Raw genomic sequence first — 19,708 nt, 5'->3', positions numbered from 1 at the left:
TTTCTCCATCAGGGCAGAGGTCTAATGACTTCTCAGGGCTGAAGAGGGCAGCTTCAGGACCAGGCAGCCTGGAGCCCACATGTCACAAGGGAAAACTGCTGGCTGCTCAGTCTGTGCTCAGACCTCTATCTGCAGGGGAGCATGTTCGATGCCACCGAGAACGAGCCTGAGGGCTGTCAGACAAGACACACCTGGGAGGAACTGTGGTCCGTCGCAAGGCTAGGAAGATCTCAGGAGGCAAGGGGGTGGATCAGAGTTCTGGAAACATACTCGGATTAAACCCTGGCTCCTCCACTTTACGGCTGCTACCTCTGTAAGTCCACATCCCTTCTCCGAGCCTATCTCCTTATTGGTAAAATGGGGGCAGCCACATCTAAAAGTCCTGTTGTAAGAAGCAGCCAGCCCACCTAAACGGAGCATCTGGTGGACAGTAGGTGGCCCATAAAGATCCGTTCCCTTCCACCTGATGTCACATGAAGGAATGGAACACAAGGGCTGCTGGATTCCAGACGCAGGCGTAGACTTACAGTCACCCTTAAAGGAAGGGTGGGTTTGGCGGGTGGAGTGGAGGGAGCAGGGGAGCCCTGGCACTGAAGCGGGGAGAGAGGAGCGGCGTGTGTACGAAGGATGGCCAGCAGACAAACTGGCCAACGCAGAGAGAGCATGCTGGGGGAACAGAAGAGTGTGCGGGGCAGCTCACGGAGGGCCCAGACTTCCAAGCAGAGGAGCTGGCTTCACGTCGGTGGGAAGCTGCAGGGGGTTTTGCGTAGGGAGAGAGGCAAAAGCAAAGCAGAGTTAAAAACACTCAGCTTGGTGTGAATGTCCACATGCCAGGGCAGGAGGATGGAAGCAGGGAGGGGAGTCTGAAGACTACTGTGATAACCCAGATGACAATGGGGACATGCCTGCAAGGCCAGAGAGAAGCAGTAGAGAAGGAACCGTTTGAAAGGCAGGAAGAGAAACCAGGAGAGTCGGTCTATACAGCCCAGGAAAGACGTTGTGCTCAAAATGTCAAATATTGCAGATTCACCCAAAGAGAAAGAGGCTGTCCCCGGTGGTTCGCAGAAAGCATCCTTAGCTCTGGTGAGGACAATGCCTGTCCCCAGATGACCTCTGGCTCCATCTCCTCCACCGTTCTTCCCCTTCTCCTGCACCTGGTCCTCTGGGCTACAGAGGCTCCTGTCCCTTTCACTATCGAATCAGACCTTCAGTTTTCAAAACAAAAGAATGTTTAAGTCTTTTCTGTACCTGAAACTTCTCTTACCATAAAAGTAAACTGATGATTTATAAAAACCAATGTTTAGGAAAATGAAGACCAGCAGGTGTCTGGTATCAAGAATCTGGAATAATCCTATAAAAATACCTGGTTTAATTTTAAACCGGAATTAAAGAATTGGAAAAACGCTGTGCCAGTGAACAACGGACTGGGGGTAGAGGAGGGCAGTGCTGACTTGCCCTGTTGTCCAATTCCCATGGGGTACACACTCGCATAATGGCAGAGTTCAGGCTGCCCGACACGAGGTCACCGGATGCAGAATTGGAGATGTGTGCACAGCCGGCTCTCACGAGCCAGGGCAAGCCATCGTCAGTCCCCCACCGAGAGAAGGCAATTCGTTGACAGGTAAGAGCCAGGGCCTAGGAGATGAATCAGCCAGGAGGAAAGGGGATTTTACAAGGGTATGACATACTTAACAAAACTGGTTAGTAACACAATCTCACAGATGGTAACCTACCTACGGGAGAAACCCACATTTCTAAGTAGCATGTTACCAAGTGCTTCTTCTGCGCCAGATGCTGTTCTGTAGGCTACATATGAACTAGCAGAGTCCTAGATCTGCCACTTTCTGGCACTTAAAATCACCTCACCACTCGGGGCCTGTTTCCTCACTGGAAAATGGAGAGAATGCCACACAAGGATCCTGTTGTCCAACTATGTGCTATGGAGCCCTGCGGTTCCACGCTGAGAGCTGGGCGCGGGTAGATGGGGAAACCACCCAGCATCTCTGGTTCTTGACCCCTACTTCCAAGCAGACCTATTTTTACCTGTTTTACGCATCAGGATTCTGCTTAGAAGTTCATCTGTAGAAAGTGTTTTGAAAACTACTAGATTCGGTTTCTAGGATCCCTTCATTCTAGGATTTTTTTTTTTTTTTTAAAGATTTTATTTATTTATTTGACAGAGGGTGCACAAACAGGGAGAGCAGGAGAGGGAGAGGCGGGCTCCCTGCTCAGCAGGGAGCCCGACGCGGGGCTCGATCCCAGGACCCTGGGATCATGACCTGAGCTAAAGGCAGACGCTTAACCGACTGAGCCACCCAGGCGTCCCTCATTCTAGGATTCTAAATTTTTCCCGGAAGACTGAAAGCTAAAGAACAAAAATTTCTGCTCATATAATTTCACAAGTGAAGAGGTCTGTGTCTCTTGACTCTAATCTTTCCTTCTGTGTTACTTAGGTGGACAGTGACATCAAAACAACTGATCAGTGACTCTGGAGACTCAGGACAGAGAACTCTGCTTGGAACTGCATGAGCCTTAATGTGAAGGGAGTATCTGTCCTGTCTGAGAACATTAGCTCCCGATTCTCGAGGATCTTGTGTTAGCACAGCAGACGAGAGACGCTCCGTGTGCGGCGTGGTAAACGAGGGAAGCAGAGATGAAGATGACAGGCCCCCAACTTCCCATCTCAGCCTCCATCTGCAGCAGGATTTTTTATTTTTTTCAGATTAAAAAAAACAACAACAACCCAAATTTCTTTCATTTCTAACCACGAATAGACAGATCAACAAAGAATTTGAAAAATTAGCTGGAAAAAAAGTGCCAGCAGAACGATACAGCTTCATTTGAAATGTGAGATGAGAAATAACGAAGGCTCTGAGTTTTGGGTAATATTTCTCTGTGGCAGCTGAATTTTAAAGCAAATTCAGAGAGTACTACACAACGAACATCCAGATGCTCCTTCTCCAAGCACACCCAGCTTGCTCTGCTGCTCTCATTTATGCCTGTCCGCTTGCATTCACTTCAAGTCATTTCAACCCTAAGAAACAGAGCAATGTGGGCCTTGGGATAGAAGAGGGGAGGAGCTCAGTGCACAGACATTCACCCTGCAGCTCTGATGTCTTTTCATGATTATATAGGACATCTCATTAAAAAACCAAAAATCAAAATCAAAACAGATCACACTGCTTTGATCCATATATTAAACAGGCCTTCTAGACCCCCTCTTTCCTTTCTACACTTGTCACCAAAGCTCTGCTCGCACCACAGGGATGACAATGGCATTATGGGGCCAAGGGACTGGGAAAACGGTCTCAACTTACTTGGGGTGGCTGCAGATCCAAAGCCCCCGCTGGCCGAGCTGAATGGGTTTTTGTTGGCTGCATCCTGGCTGGGTTTCCCTCCAAGGCCACTGAAGAAACCTCCCCCTCTTCCAGTGTTTCCAGACCCAAACATGTTCCCACTGCAAGAGGGCTGCTGGAAAACAAAAGGGGCAGGAAGCGAGATAGGATGAGAGGTCATCGTCAAACGGCAGGCCACATCCGCGGAAAGAAGGCGCTCACCGCTGGGACAAAGGGAAAAAGCAAGAGGACTCTGATTAGTTCTGGGACGGATGCTCTAACACCCACAAAAGAAGCTGGACTCTGGACAGGGACTTCCTACAAATCAGAAGTTCTCAAGCTATTCCATGTTCACAGTTCTCTGAAAACATGATTTATGGGAGGAGGGAACTTTGAATGTTTATCTGCCCTGCTGCCTCCAGTCTCTGCTTGACACAATGCCAGGGGCAGGAAAGCCAGCCCCTCAAGAGTTCCCCCAAATGAGAAAGTTTAAAAACATTTCTAGGCGATTATGAACACGACTTATTTTGATTCCTCCAGGATTTGGCTGAACTCATCAGCAACTGATGAAAAGTGATTTACACTGTCTTTTCTCCCAATTTGTGCACTTTTATTTCATAATGACTTTCCCATACTGCAGAAATAAGCTTAAATTAGCTCCATTGTTGAAATGATGACCATAGCTGAATTTTGTCCAAGTCTGCAAATCTTATGCTCAGAGGATGCTACTAACTTAGGGCGCGTGCTGACTCAAAGCTGTCTCAGGCACCACACACTTTATTTCTGTTTGGAAATTGGTTCTCTAAGGAAGACCAGCGTAGACTTGAGGGACCATTAATATTAGCTCTGCGTGATGTCTTCTTGGCTGATGATGTAGAATAAGATAGGCTTTTAGAAATGGGTCACTGTGGGGGCGCCTGGGTGGCTCAGTCGGTTAAGCGTCTGCAGACTCTTGACCTCAGCTCATCAGGTCTAGATCTCAGGGTCATGAGTTCAAGCCCCGCGCTGCGCTCCACACTGGGTATGGAGCCTACTTCAGAAAAAAAGAAAAAGAAAGAAAGAAAAGAGAGAGAGAGAAATGGGTCACTGTGCACAGGAACCTTATAGAAGTGTCTTTCAAAGATGGACACAGAGGTGCAAAAGTCCATCCCCTGTAAAATGGGAATAATGAACTACCCACCTCAAAACAGCGAGTCAATTAAATATGCTGAGAAGTGTGATGCACCTTAGTATAGCGCCTGAAATATAAGCACAGGCTCAGAAAACAGCTGCTGTTTAGTATTTTAACAGTGATAGTAACAGACCAATGACTGAGCACTTTCTAGCTAGAGCCAGGCATTTTTCTAACACTTCATACTTAAGTCACACCTCCAGGGGGCCACCTCTGAAACCCCTCAGGGCATCCCCTCAGGAGCACAGCCACCACCCTGGTCTGAGCCACCTAACCTCGACTTCTCACCTGGACTACACAACTTAACTGACATCCTGCTTCCACTACAATCTATGTTCACACTGCAGCTAGGATAACATCTATGAATGGCAGTCAGATCATTAAACTCATATTTAAAAATTCTACAAGACCCTACACGATCTGGCCCCTGGCCACCTCTGACATCATCTTTTATCATCTCTCCTCCCCTCTCCCCCCAACATGGTCCAGTTAGCCTGGTCTTTTGTACTTGAATACAACACGCTGATTTTTACTTGAGGGTGACTGTACCTAAGGCACTTAATACTTGTCTCTAACTCCCTCTTTTCTCCCCCTAAATTTCTTTAAAACAACAGTAAGTTTACTACAACCATTTAATGATGAGTAAGAGCTTTTTAAAACCTGGAATCCAAATCCAATCATAAAAGCTTTGATAACCAGTAGCCAGACTTTGAAAGGAAGGAAGACATGGCAACGAATCCATGCAGCATGTAGAAAATATCAGACGTTGTAGCTGACTTCCATGCATCAGACTGGAACAAAGTCAACTGCCAATATGTGGATATTTGCACCCTACCAAAAAATGGCAATTTCAGATGGTTTAACCTAAATTGTAAAAATAGGATTTGAAAAATAATGACTATCTAAATGAATAGAAGGGAATCACAGAAGTGAATGCGAATTGATAGCTACTGCATCCTCATAAATAGGTTAGAGAGAGTCCCGTTCATTGTAATTGCAATACATTATAATAGTTTTAAAATTTTAAATTATGGAAAATCTCAAAAGTGTACAGAAAGTAGAAGAATATAATGCTCCTACCCCATGCCCATCACCCAGTTTCAATGAATGCATGGCCAGCTGAGTTTTATCTATATCCCATCTACTTCCCCTCATCTTTTATTAGCATGAAGCAAATCCTAGACATCTTATCATTTGAACCATTGATTTTTCTAGTATAATCTCTAAAACATAAACCATAACCTTACCATTATCATGCCTAAAAAATTAACAATAATTCCTTAATATCATTAAATAGGGAGGTAGTGTTCAAGATCCAAGCTCATAATGTTGCCAAAAAAAAAAAAAAAAAAAATCAAATCTGAATCTCCTCAAGCCTCCAGACCCAACCCCCACTTCACAGGAAGTTAACAAAGGACAGGGGACCAAGTTAACCTAGGAGCTGTAACACAGGAATGCAGTCAGCAATCAAACCATAGGAAATTCTACAGAACAACTGAATTATGAGAAACAACAAGAGGAAGAGAGACACAGAAGGGTTATCTATAGAGAGAGACACTCAGGAGACCTATCAAGCGGTCTCAACGTGTGGACTGGATTTGATCCTAATTCAAAGAAACAAATATAAAAAGGAAAGGGAGACACTGATGAGACTTCCTCAGAAAGGCATTTCCTGACTATGTAACCTAAATCCTTCTTCCTGATTACTGCTTTATTCTCTTCATAGTACTTAAAACTCTCTGAAATTAAACTATTTTAATAAGGACTCTCTCCATCAAATGTGATCTTCCAATCCGTGAACACTGGATATCCTTCCATTTATTTAGATCTTTAATTTCTTTAAACAATGTTTTATAGTATTCAGAGTATGTTTTACACTTATTTTGCTAAATTTATTCCTAAGTATCGTACCCATTTTGATGTTATTGAAAATGGAATTTTCTTACTTTCACTTTCAGATAGTTCTTTGCAAATGTATAAAAACAGAATAGGCTTTTGAAATTTTAATCTTGCATCCTGCAACTGTGAACCCATTTATTAGTTCTAACAGTATTTTAGTGGATTCCTTAGGATTTTCTATATACCTAATCATGTTATCTGCAGATACAGAGTTTTACTTTTTCCCTTCCAATCTAGATGCCTTTTATTTCATTTTCTGGCCTAACTGACCTGGCTAGAATCAACATATGCTTTTGAGATTCATCCATATTGCTGCATGCATTGGTCATTCTTCCCTTTATACTGCTGAGTAGTATTCCATTATAGGAGTATGCTGGTGTTTACTATTCTCCTGCTAGACATCTAGACTATTTCCAGGTTTTGGCTGTCATAAACAAAGCTGCTATAAGCATTAAGTCTTTTTGCGGACCTAGGTTTTCAGCTCTTTGGGGTAAATACCTAGGCCTGGAACTGCTAAACCACACAATTAGTGTTTATCTGACTTAAATTGCCAAATGGTTTTCCAAATTACCATTTTATAATCCCACCAGCAACACATTAAGAGATCTATTTGCTCTAATCTCCACATTTGGTTTTGTTAGCTCTTAAATTTTAGTATTTCTAGCAGCTTTGGAGCAGTGTCTTATTGTGGTTCCAATTTGCATTTCTCTGATGACTAATAATGGTGGGCAAGTTTTCACATGCTTATTGGCCATTCATATACGTTGTAAAGTATCTGTCTCCAAGTACTTTGCTTAGTTTTTAAAGTTCTTTATATATTCTTTTTTAACACTTTATTTTTTTAAAGATTTTATTTATTTGAGAGAGAGAGAGTGAGAGAGAGCATGAGCAGGGGCAGAGAGAGAGAGTGAGAGAGTATGAGCAGGGGCAGAGAGAGAGGACAAGTAGACTTCCCGCTGAGCAGGGAGCCTGACTCGGGGCTCGATCCCAGGACCCGGAGATCATGACCTGAGCCGAAGGCAGACGCTTAACTGACTGAGCCACCCAGGTGTCCCAAGTTCTTTATGTATTCTTTATGTATTCTGGACAGAAGCCCTTCATTTGATACATGTATTATAAATATTTTCCCCCAGTCTATGCCCTGCCTTTCATTTCATAACATTTTGATTAGCATTACTTTCTAATTCTGATGGACTCTACTTTTAAAATTTTCTTCTTTTATGGTTAAGTGCTTTTTGGGTTCTAAGAAATATATATATATTTTTTAAAAGACTTAATTTATTCAACAGAGAGAGAGAGATCACAAGCGGGGGGAGGGGGGAAGGGAAAGGGAGAAGCAGGCTCCCGGCCGAGCAGGGAGCCCAATGTGGGGCTCGATCCCAGGACCCTGGGATCACGACCTGAGCCGAAGACAGACACTTAACCGACTGAGCCACCCAGGCGCCCCTGGGTTCTAAGAGATCTTTACCTCATAATGGTTTCATAACAGTGGCATTGACATTTGGGCTGGATAACTCCTTGTTTTGGAAGGTTATGGAATGTTTAGCAGCATCCCTGGCCCTAGATGCTAATAGCATCCCCTACTCATGAGGACCAAACAGGTCTCTGGACATTGCAATTGTGAAATTCCTCATGGGGGTGGGGAGTGAAATTGATAGCATTTGAGAACCACTGGTCCACGCGAAGGGAGCAAAGATATTCTCTGCCTTTTTGCTCTGATTGTCATATATTTAACATCTCCTCATAACCATACAAAGACATTGTTTTCCCCTATGGCCTGAATCTTTTTAGCTGCTTTAAAATTTTTCTCTTTGTATTCAGTTTTCAGAAGCTTATCTATGATGTGTCTAGGTGTGGTCTTCTGCTATTTATTCTGTTTAGGGTTCACAGAGTTTCTTGGGATTTCTGGATCCTTGTTTTTCAATACATTTGGAAAAGCCTGGCCATTTTTCTTCAAATATTTTTTGTCTACTCCATTCTGTCTCCTCTCCTCCAAGGACTTTGGTTACCAGTAAAACAGACTGCCTGATACTATGTTACACAGGTCACTAATGTTCTGCCCAGGGGTTTTCTCAGTCTCTCCAAGTTTCACTCAAAAAATTTTGTTTACTTATATATATATTAATTTTAAGTAGGCTCCACGCCCAACATGGGGCTTAAACTCAAAACCCTGAGATCAAGAGCTGCACACTCTACCAACTGAGCCAGCCAGGGCCCCCATTCTGAGCTTCGTTTTAGATAATTTCTACCTGACATGTGTTCAAGTTCATTGTTCTTCTGTAGGACTCACTCTGCTGTTATGCCTGTCTAATAATTTTTTATTTCAGATACTAGATTTAAACTTCAGATAGAGATCAAGACTTTCTATTTATTTTTATAATGGCCAATTCTCTGCCGAGATTCAACCATTTTCTTCTCCTCTAAATCCTTGAGCACAATAGTCACAATAGTTATTTTAAAGTCTCTGCCTGCTAGTTCCACTATCCAGATCATCTACAGGTTGTTTCTTGCTGTTTTCTAAAATACAATTGTGGGTGGCCCCTTTTATTTTTGCTTTTGTGTATGTTATATATACTATATATGCGACATGTGTAAAATATATACATACACATATTTTTTGGTATACGAGACTTTGCATGTAGAACAGCGGTGTGCGGACTGAAGAACACGGTTTTTCCTATAGCATGAGAGGCCTCTCTTTCATCTGTATCCCAAAGTGAATATGCAATTATTCACATTTCACTAAGTGTTGAGTTGATCTGGAAACGAGTCAAAGATTGAAGAATGAACTTACCTCTGTGTTTGCTTAGGGTTTAAGTTATTTGTCTTAAGGTTGAGCCTGGAGCCAGGAGGCAGGTGGGCTGCAGTGTTACCTTTGGATTCAACAGTTCTGGGCAGTGAGACATTGCAGGACTGCGCAAGTTCTTTCTGCTTTTCAGTCCTGCCTTTACTTTCTTTCTCTTAGCAAAAGTGGGGGAGGGGTGGATAGGGAAGATTTTTATACTGAACAAATTACTGTTGTACTTGCAAGTCTTTCAGACCCCAATCTGTTTGTTTTTTTTTTTTTTAAACAAAACAGCGTTATTGGGATATAATCCATATACCATAAAACTCACTGATTTTCAAGGATAAAATTCAATGGTTTTTGGTATATTAACATTATTAAGTTAAAATTGCGGCAAAATATCATTTTGTCATTTTAACCACGTAAGCATACAATTCAGTGGCATGAATTATATTCACAATGCCGTGCAGCCATCATCACTACCTACTTCCAAGATTTTTTTCATCACCACAACCAAAATTCTCAACCACTAAGCAGTAACTTCCATTCCTCCTAACAGCCACTGGTAATCTCTAATCTACTTTCCTGCTCTATGAATTTACCTATTGTAAATACTTCATGTATGTGGAATCATACATTATTTGTCCTTTTAGGTCTGGCTTATCTAATTTAGCATAATGCATTCAAGGTTCATCCATGTGTAGTATGAATCAGGACTTCTTCCCTTTGGAAGGCTGAGTAATATTCCATTTTCTGTATAGACCATATTTTGTTTATCTAGTCATCTGTTGATAGACATTTGGGTTGTTTCCTCCTTTGGCTATTGTGAGTAATGCTGCTGTGAAGATTGGTGGAAAGTGTGTCTTTGACTTCCTGCTTTCAATTCCTTTCGGTATATACCCAGTAGTGGAATTGCTGGGTCATATGGTAATTCTATGTTCAGCTTTTTGAGGAATCACTGACCTGTTTTCCACAGTGGATGCACTATTTTACATTTCAACCGGCAATGTTGGGTTCCATTTTCCCCACATCCTTGTCAACACCTATTACTCTCAGGTTTGTTTGTTTGCTTTTTAAATTATAGCCACCAACTGGACGTGAAGTGGTATTCTCATTACGGTTTTGATTTTCATTTCCTAATGTTTAACAGTATTGGTCATCTTTTCATGTGCTTATTGGTCATTTATTTTGCTTGCTCCCATTGTTGCCAATAACTTCTTCTGGCTTCTTCTCTAGCCAGTACATATCTTCCTCAGTCTTCAGCAAGGCCTCTCTTCCACTTCCCAAACCCAGACCTGACATGTGCCCCCAGATTCTGCTATACCACCTCACCTACAACGGGCTCCCCTCTCTCTGGAAATGAATTCCACAAGGTTTTCTGCCACTCTTGAGTCCCACTGTGACAGATTATATTTTCCAAAGATGGTCACAGCAATATTTCTAGACTCATGTGCTCTTCTAAGAGGTGAAGTCTACTGCCCTGCTTTTACACCTGGATGGGATTTTATGACTGCCTTGAACAAGAGAATGCAACATAAGTGATGCTCTGTGACTAGGTCATAAAAGTTATATATTTTCCGCCTGGCTCCCTTTCTTTTTTGAAATTTCTCCTTGGAATCCGGCCACTACATTGTGAGGAAGCGCCGGCCACACAGAGAAGCCAAGAACTCCAGTTCAGTTCTGAGCCAATAGCAAAACCAACCACTGGATATGGATATATATATGCCACTAGGTTTGGGGGTCAGGTGTTCCACAGCACCAGAAAATTCCAATATCCAAAGGATAAGTGTGATTATCACACTATCTGGATTTTGCTTTGTGTTGTAACAGGAGTTAAGGTCTTCTGCATCCTAGCCAGAATCTGCCTTGTATCCTTAGATATTTCTGGGAATACTCCTATCAACTGAAAATTCATTCATTTTTACAGTGCTTACCATGTGCTAGACACAGTCCTAAGAACTGAGGATATAGCAATGAATACAACACAGAAGGCCCCTGTCATCAGAAAAAAAATTACTGACTTGAATTTCTGGCCCCTCCAATTGCAAACATAATTTCTGTGACGGAAGAATATGGGGGTGGGGGGGTGGGGAGGAGAAACCAATATAGAGTTGATCACAGTAAGTTTTCTGTCTCTTAGCTCAACATCATGCCTGTGAGTCCCCCATGTCACTCTAGTTCAGTCATTGTCATAGCTGGATAAAATTCTACTATAGGGACGCCTGGGTGGCTTAGTCGTTGGGCGTCTGCCTTCGGCTCAGGTCATGAGCCCAGGGTCCTGGGATCGAGCCCTGCACCAGGCTCACTGCTCAGCGGGAAGCCTGCTTCTCCCTCTCCCACTCCCTCTGCTTGTGTTCCCTCTCTCGCTGTGTCTATCTCTGTCAGGTAAATAAATAAAATCTTTAAAAATAAAATTCTACTATAAAATACTACAAATTCATCTACCCATTGGAATACTGGTCAACATCCAGTATTTGGTTACTAGAACCAGTTTTTGGTTACCAGAACACTGTGGCTATGAGCACCCCTATATCCTGGGGCTTGTGTGCATGAGTTTCTCTAAAGAACACACCTAGGAGTTGGAATTGCCAGTCTCCGTTGGATCATGCCAAACTATTTTCCAAGGTGGTTGTACCAAATGACACCCTGGCCAGGAGTGAATGCAAATTTCCTTTGTTCTGCATATTCGCTGGCATATGGTATCATTGGGCTTTGAATTTTTGCTGTCGTATAGGTGTGTATCTCTTTGTTGGTTTAATTTGTATTACTAATTGACTGTGTTTCTTGGTCTTCTGGCTAACCCTTATTTACTTATTATATTTTCTTATTTCTCCTTCTTTAAAAAATTGTGATAAAATATACATAAAACTTACTGACTTCAGCATTTTTAAGTGTACAATTCAGTAGCATCAGGTACGTTCACAATGCTGTGCAACCCTTTTTTAAATGAAATCTTCTGCCTATTTTCTTTCTATTGTGTTTAAGTTCACAGATTTTACGTGTAGAGAGCTCAGTGAATTTTGACATATAAGTGTTGTAACAGATCAAGATAGAAAACGTTTTAGAACTTTGGAAGGCCCCTCTGTACCCCATGTTTAATGCTCTGAGAGTAACCACTATTGTAATTTCTATCATGCTAAGTTTTGCCTGTATTTGCCTCTTTAGGAAACTGTAATCCAACACTATGTATTCTCGGATCTGGCTTCTTTCATTTAACACTACGTCTGTGGGACTTACCCAGTTTGTTTTGCATACGAACAGTACATTTGATTTCACTGCTTTGCAGTATTCCACTGTATAAATATACCGCAATTTAATTATCCATTCTTCAGCTGATATGCATTTGGGTTGTTTCTTGTTTTTAGTTATTATGACTATACCTTCTAGTGAATATAGGCCCTCGTTTCTGCTGGCTACCTATCTAGAAGTAGATACGCTGGCTCAAGAGGAATTTTTTGTGTATCTAGTTTTGATAGTACCAGGTGGTTTTCCAAAGTGGTTATATGGATTTACACTGCCTTCTCCAACATGTGAGAGTTTCTTGTTGCTATACTCCTCACCAATATTGGGTATTGTCAGCCCTTTCAATTTCAGCCACTTTGGTGGGGGTGTACTTGTCTTTTCTCTTTTTGATTTGTATTGTTTATATATTCTGAATACAATTACTCTGTCAGTTTTATAAGCTGTAATTTTCCTATTTCATGGCTTGTTTTACCCTAAAATTAAGAGAGCCGTAATTTTAGTGAAATCAAATTTTCCTTTTGCCTCAAGAACATCCTTTAGAATTTCCTTCAGGTCTGCTAGGCATAAATTCTCTCAGTATCTGTCTGAAAAAGGTCTTGATTTCCATGCACTCTTTAAAGATGTTTTTTTGTGGGGTTTAGAAATTCTAGGTAGCTAGACTGTCTCTGGCTTTCACTGTCACTGTTGAGAAGTCAGCTGTGAGTCCAACAATTGCTCTTTTGAAGGTAACCCGTCTTTTTCCTGAGTGCTTTTAACATTTTATCTTTATAGCTCTGCAGCTTCACTGTGATGGGTCTTGGAATCCATTTCCTTTCACACGTTCTGCTTGGTGTTTGCTGTACTTTTGAATCTGTGGGTTACTGTTTTCTACTGGTTTTAGAAAGGTGTCTTTTTCTCTCATATTGTCACACATCCTTTCTCCTTCTCTTCTCTGATTAAACATGTTAAATTTCTCTTTTAAGATTTTGCTCTCTCTTGTGTATTTTCCATCTTTTTTGCTCTCCGTGATGCATTCCAGATAACTTAATCTGACCTGCCTTCCAGTTCAAGGGCCACCAAACTGTAGTCCGTGGGCTCAATCCAGACTGCTGTCTGTTTTTTTTTTTTTTTAAAGATTTTATTTATTTATTTGACAGAGACACAGCGAGAGAGGGAACACAAGCAGGGGGAGTGGGAGAGGGAGAAGCAGGCTTCCTGCTGAGCAGGGAGCCCGATGCGGGGCTTGATCCCAGGACTCTGGGATCACGACCTGAGCCGAAGGCAGACGCTTAATGACTAAGCCACCCAGGCACCCCTGCTGTCTGCTTTTGTAAATAAAGCTTTATGGAAGCATAACCATGCTCATTCACTTACTTATTGTCTATGGCTGCTTTTGTGAAGCACTGAGTAGCTGTGACGGAAACTGCTATATGTGGTTCTCAAAGTCTAAAATATTTACTATCTAGCCCTTTACAGAAAACGTTTGCTGATCCCTGTCTACTATGCTACCGTTCTCTTCAGTTGGGTCTAATCTGCTGGTTTTAAATTTTAATTATATTTTTCTAGAAGTTCTACTTGGTTTTCAATGTAGCTATGACACTTCTTATCTCCTATTCTTTACCAGTATGTTCAAGTTTGCCTTTTATTTCTACTGAACATGTAAAAACAGAGCTGTTCTATATAGTCTAGAAGTCTATGCAAATGTATGTCTGCTGTTTATCCTGGCCCTTGCTCATAGTTCTTTGTTTCCTTTTGTGATTAATTTAGGTGTGGGAATCAATGTCCTTAAAAACTGTCCAAGGACTAGAGTGAAGTTACTTTTCTTCAAGGTGGGTCTGTGCTGCTTTTGCCAGACATCTGCAGACACCACCATCCTAGGATCCTGCCAGGCTATATTCATAGGCGGAGACCAGTGAATCTGGAGTCCCAGCTCATTGTGGGGCAGGGTCTCTCTTAGACTCCCTTCTTTGTGCATATCTCAGTTAGTGATTTCTGCCCCTTTGCCCTTTGGGGTTATTAAAATAGGAAATTACAATTTCCTCAGATTAATAAATGCCCTCACTTCTATAGGTACCCATTTTCTTTTCATTTGGCTTGGTAAAATACCTTGTTAGCTTGCCAGTGCTTTGGAAACTATGGTTTTTATGTTTTATCCACCATTTTTAGCTGTTTCCAGTGAGGAACTTGGTTTACAGGACTTAACCTGCCATTACCAGCTCTGAAGTTTCACTTCTCCCTGCCACAGATCACGGACCAGGGCAGAGCCCATCTTTGAAGGAAAGGGAGCACAAAGAAAACGTCTTCCTGCAGATGTGGCAGAAACACACAATACGTCTGCTGCTGCGTTAGTTAACGGACACGTGCTAAGCTCACCTTCAGAGAGCCATCACCGTCCCTGATACGTCAGAGGACCTTTCCTCAGAAGGACTCCTCGAGGGGTTACTATGACCTGAAAGCTGCTGGCACGTGATGTAACAACACAGTCCCTCTCTCTGGGCCCTCGCCGTCCTCATCTGAGGAATGGGGACAATAACAGCCCCTATACCTCACAGAAGCACTAACGATCACACGAGTCCATTTTTGTAAAGCACTTAAAATTGTGCCCACACGTACATAACCACTAGCTGTACAAACTCAAACAACTCAGGTCACCAAAAGGAGTGCGTACAGCTTAGTCCAGGGGCCATATATGGTGTTGGTTACATAGTCTTCTTTTCGTTTAAATAACCATTTAAAAGGGTAAAAACTATTTTTAGCTCCAGGATCTTAAAACACACACACACACACACACACACACACACACGAAGGCTGAGGAGCGGATTAACCCCATGGACTGTAGTTTGCCAACCCCTGCCCTAGCAGAACGGGCAGAAGATGGATGGAGATGAGGCACTGTGCTTTTTAAGTGCTTTCCTAGAGGACTGTCAAAGAAAGGTCAAAACTAGTGATTCTCTCCAATCAGAGGCTGACATTTCGGCCTCCCCAAGGGAGTTAAAGAAGGCAGAGCTTGAGAACCCCATGAGGCTGTTTGCTGGCCTCGGGCACACAGTACGAACTGCTTACACTGTGTGGGAACAGTGTGGATGGGTCTGCTACATGTTGACGTGAAGGGAGGCAAACATACGTTATTTACCTGGCCAAAGACTGTTCCGCCAGTGCTGGCTGCTTGACCAAACAAAGAACCAGTATTACTAGACCCAAAACCTGTAAAAGAAGAAGAAAACAAGTTTAATTTGGATGACTCCTTCACAACATCAAGTATTTTTTTTTGTCTTTAAATGGCATTCAGGTGTACTAAGATACCTAATAACAAATCAACTCATGAATAAAATCTGTTTTCCTTTATAGGCAATGGAGAACATTATGAGTAAATAAAGACCTTTGGTCATTGCTAAGATTTCATACTAGCATAAATTCCCAAATCCTGAGGACCGAATCCTTGTCTCCTACCAAACTCCAGGTGCGTAGGAGCTGATAATGGTGGTACATGCACGGGGTAGCTTTTCCTGAGACTTAGCTGTCAAGGAGTCTTCCCAATGACTGACTTAATACCATGAATATTTTTACTCCCTGGTTTCCTCTGTTCTCAAATGCAGGTTCTTTTTTTGTTTTAAAGATTTTATTTATTTATTTGACAGAGAGATAGAGAGCACAAGTAGGCAGAGAGGCAGGCAGAGGGAGAGGGAGAAGTAGGCTTCCCGCAGAGCAGGGAGCCTGATGCGGGGCTCGATCCCAGGACCCTGGGATCATGACCTGAGCCGAAGGCAGCCGCTTAACCGACTGAGCCACCCAGGTGCCCCTCAAATAGATTCTTTTGGGGTAGTTCATCTTTCTTCTGGGTGGTGTTAGATGGTTGAGGCACTGGTCTGAACAGGGCCTGGGAAAACCAGGCGGGACTGTGTATTTTAACCAAAGAGCCCCAGACAAGGAGTTAGAAGGCTGGAGTTCCATTCTCATCTCTGTCACTGATCTAGGTAGGTGAGCTCAGGCAAGTCTCAATTCCTCCACCAGAGCTGGAGTAGACTGCTCAGGTACCTTTCCACATCGTTACTAGATGAAAGATTTCTTCAGAGGTTCTCAATGTGTTCAAATAGTTTGATTCTACTTGTGTGTAAGGGATTCTCAAGTTCAGGCTGCAGAAAAAAAGGACGCAGCCGAGGGCGTGTTGAACACCCTTCTCTGCAAGACTCCTCAGGCTTTTCCCCCTGCCCACTCTCTCCACTATGTCATCACATTTCCCGTAACTCCCACAGGCCAACAGGGCAGCAGGTAGATCTCAGGACTCTTTCAGCCCTGTGTCCTTGTAGCTGAACTTAGTGGGGGCTTAACAAACGTTTGCTGAAGGAAGGAAAGAAAAAATTTCCTTCCTGATAAATTGAGCCATTTTCAAATAAATAATCACCCAATGAACGAATGAGCAGTTATTTATAATCTTGCCCACCAAGAAATCATTAATCCTTGTTTCTCCCCCCAGAGCCTAACTGCTGAAGAAATGCCTTTCCTAAGATAATGATCAGAAAGTGAAACTTGGAAACTGTTTTCAAATTGTCCTACTGATAACTTGTGGAAGTAAAAGCAACTGCTAAAATTGGACACGCAACAGTGGATTGTTTTACTTCAAAAAATGGTAACATTTATAGATTTTTAATTACACTGAAAGTAGGAAAAAACACAACTTTTCAAACGTCAGTTATCTGCCCTTCTAGCAAACAACATGGCGTCAGAGGAAGCAGAATACAAAATGCTGGCAGGCAGCGAACCCGGACAAGGCGCTCCGGAGTCTGGCTCTGGCTCCACGGTTAGCACCTCGTGACACTAGATTGGTCTCCTCGAGGCTTGACAGTTTGGGACATAATAGCCTCTAAAGCACCTTCCAAATTTAAAGGTTCATATTTATGAGTCATTCATTACTTGCCATGACCTCAAGCTAAAGATGCCTGTGTTTTTCCCCACGAAACTGGCACTGTCGTGGCTAACAGAGTGGAGAACTTGCTGAGCAGCAGAACTGCAGCGATGGTGACAAGGCCCAGGAAATTCCTGAAGCCGCCAGTGCTCCAAGCACCCTTCTTGAATTTGGAGTCTCTCTTTTGTTTTCCCTTCCTTTCCTTTAATTTGAAAGTAATATAGGACTTTTGCAAACATTTCAAATAATGCAGAGGAGAACAAAGGAAGTCTTCCGTAAATTCTTACCTGAAGCTTGACAAAAGCTAAACCCAGAGGATGATGCTGTCGTGGTGGTGGCTGAGGTGCCACCAAACACAGAGCCTCCCTGCCCAAAGCCGGGACCCTGCCCAAACGCAGGAGGGTTGCTTTGGCCAAACAGCACCCCTCCTGTGCTGGCGGAAGACTGTCCGAATGAGAAGGCGCTGGAGCTACTGGCGCTCGAAGAGGCACCAAAGACGTTCCCACTGGCAGACGTGGAGGTGGAGGACACGGGCTGCCCAAAAGCAGGCACAGAGCTGAACCCAGGCTGACTGAAGGAAAAGCCGCTCGCGGGGCTGCTTGTTGACTGCCCAAAGGCCGGGGCCTGCCCAAACGACGCCTGTCCAAAGACCCCGGGGGCCGAGGTGCCGAAGGCGGGGCTGCCAAAGCCCGAGCTGCTGACCGGTGGCGTGGCGGCCGCCGAGCTGGCTATGCTGCCCGTCTGCTGCGCGAACAGGCTCGGGGCGGTGCTGGCCGCCACCTGCCCGAACATGGGGGCAGCCGAGGGGGCGGTGGCCGTGCTGCTGGGGAGCTGACTGAAAGCTGAGCTAGAGCTAGCAGCGGGTGGCTGAGCGAAGACAGAGGAGCCCGAAGTGGCGGTCCCAAACGCCGCCGTCTCCGTCGCCAGGCTCGGAGCAACGCTGGCAACAGAACTGGAGGTCGTGGGGGGACCTGGGGTTTCAAGGGCCACGGGGACCGCACTTGGGGTCGTCGCTGCCGTGACGGCGGGCTGCCCGGGTGCCGAGAGCGTGGAAGCAGGAGCTGCCGGCTCCGTCTTGACATCAGGGACCGCGGGGGCTGCTGGCGTGGCCTCTGCACCGGGTGCCACGAGACTGGAACTGGACGCGGCAGGGCCGGCGCTGCTGACCGCGGGCTGCGCGAGGGCAGCTTCTTTCTTCCCGGAGTCGGAAGTCTGCAGAGGAGCTGGGGGAAGCGGGGCTGACTGGGGCTGCCCCAGGAGTGAGGCTGCTGATGCTGAGGCCTCACTGCTGTCTGGCTTCTCAGGCGAAGCTGAGGACGTGGCCTCCTCTGTGCTTTTACCAGAGGACATAGGCAGGGTGGGAGCGGATGCTGAACTCAGGAGGCTACCAAATGACAAGGTGGGGAACGAGGTAGGAAGGGGAGCGGCAGTTGTCGCCGACGGAGGGGCGGATGGGGGTACTGTGCTACTCGTCTGTTGGCTTCCAAAGGAAAAACTCGTCTTGCTACCACTTGGGGCCATCCCACTGAAACCGATCACCCCGGAGGATCCCGCACTGGGGAGGGGCAGACCGCCAAAGATGCCAGTCGAGGAACTGCTAGCGCTTGGGCTCGCTGCTGCCGGTGCCCCTGTGGCGGCGGTCACAGAGGAGGTCACAGGGGGCTCTGCGTGCTTCCCTAACACGGGAGGGCCAGTAAAACTAAACCCCGAGGGGACGGTTGAAGTCTTGGTCGGCTGTGCACTAGTCAGGCTTGTGGATGAAGCCTTAATGGCTGGCTTTGTGGAATCATCTGCTTGGCCGACGCGCAGTCCCGAGAAACTTCCCAGGGTCTCTCCGGCCAAAGAACTTGGAAACAGAAGCTCTCCCAACTTGGATGGTGGAGTTTCCAGCTTGCTAGAGGAGTTAGAAAGAGCAATTCCAGAAGGTGCTGGGGGTCGGCTGCTGGAAGGCGCAGGCTCGGCAGGAGAGGCTCCGGCGCTGGGTGGCGCTGTCATCCCCGACAGGGGTGAGCTCTCAGCCACAGGCTCGTAAAAGGGTTTGCCTCCCCCGCCAAATGAGAACGCGTCGAGCTGGTGTGACTCTTTAGCGGGGGGTGCTGTCCCTAGCGAGAAAAAGAAATTAGAAAGTGGGTTGGATTTAGTGACACATGACCCGTCACATTCTCACGGACTGTGTCCAAGCCCAGGTCTCTCTCCCTTTGATACGGTCGGACGGCTATTCCATGACAGTGCCTTTCCTCGGGGAAACAGAGTGAATGAATGCTCTTCCACAGGAGGGCTAGCTCTGAGCTCACAGAGGTGAGAAGAATAAATATCCTTTTTATGACCGCTCCGTCGTAACAAATACACCATCCTATCTAGAAGGCATGAAATTCACAGTGTTACCCCAAAAG

General features: G+C 44.6%; 1 protein-coding gene across 4 annotated transcripts in view; it reads right to left on the bottom strand.

The window, feature by feature from the left end:
- The window catches only part of NUP214 (nucleoporin 214), a 99,724-nt gene that overhangs the window by 13,475 nt on the left and 66,541 nt on the right, over positions 1–19,708 (bottom strand). For 3 of the 4 annotated variants that reach the window (XM_032418191.1, XM_032418193.1, XM_032418195.1), the window contains 3 exons: positions 17,603–19,417; positions 15,546–15,616; positions 3,318–3,471 (listed from right to left, as the gene is read on the bottom strand). In XM_032418191.1, coding sequence (XP_032274082.1) covers positions 3,318–3,471; positions 15,546–15,616; positions 17,603–19,417 — 2,040 coding nt within the window. The remainder of the gene's footprint in view (positions 1–3,317; positions 3,472–15,545; positions 15,617–17,602; positions 19,418–19,708) is intronic. The other variant, XM_032418194.1, reaches the window with a different exon arrangement.

The sequence above is a fragment of the Phoca vitulina genome, unplaced genomic scaffold (assembly GCF_004348235.1).
Source record: "Phoca vitulina isolate PV1807 unplaced genomic scaffold, GSC_HSeal_1.0 scaffold21, whole genome shotgun sequence".
In the NCBI taxonomy this organism is placed as follows: Eukaryota; Metazoa; Chordata; class Mammalia; order Carnivora; family Phocidae; genus Phoca; species Phoca vitulina.
Note: the sequence above shows the minus strand (reverse complement) of the source record. Positions and strands in the feature narration are given on the sequence as shown.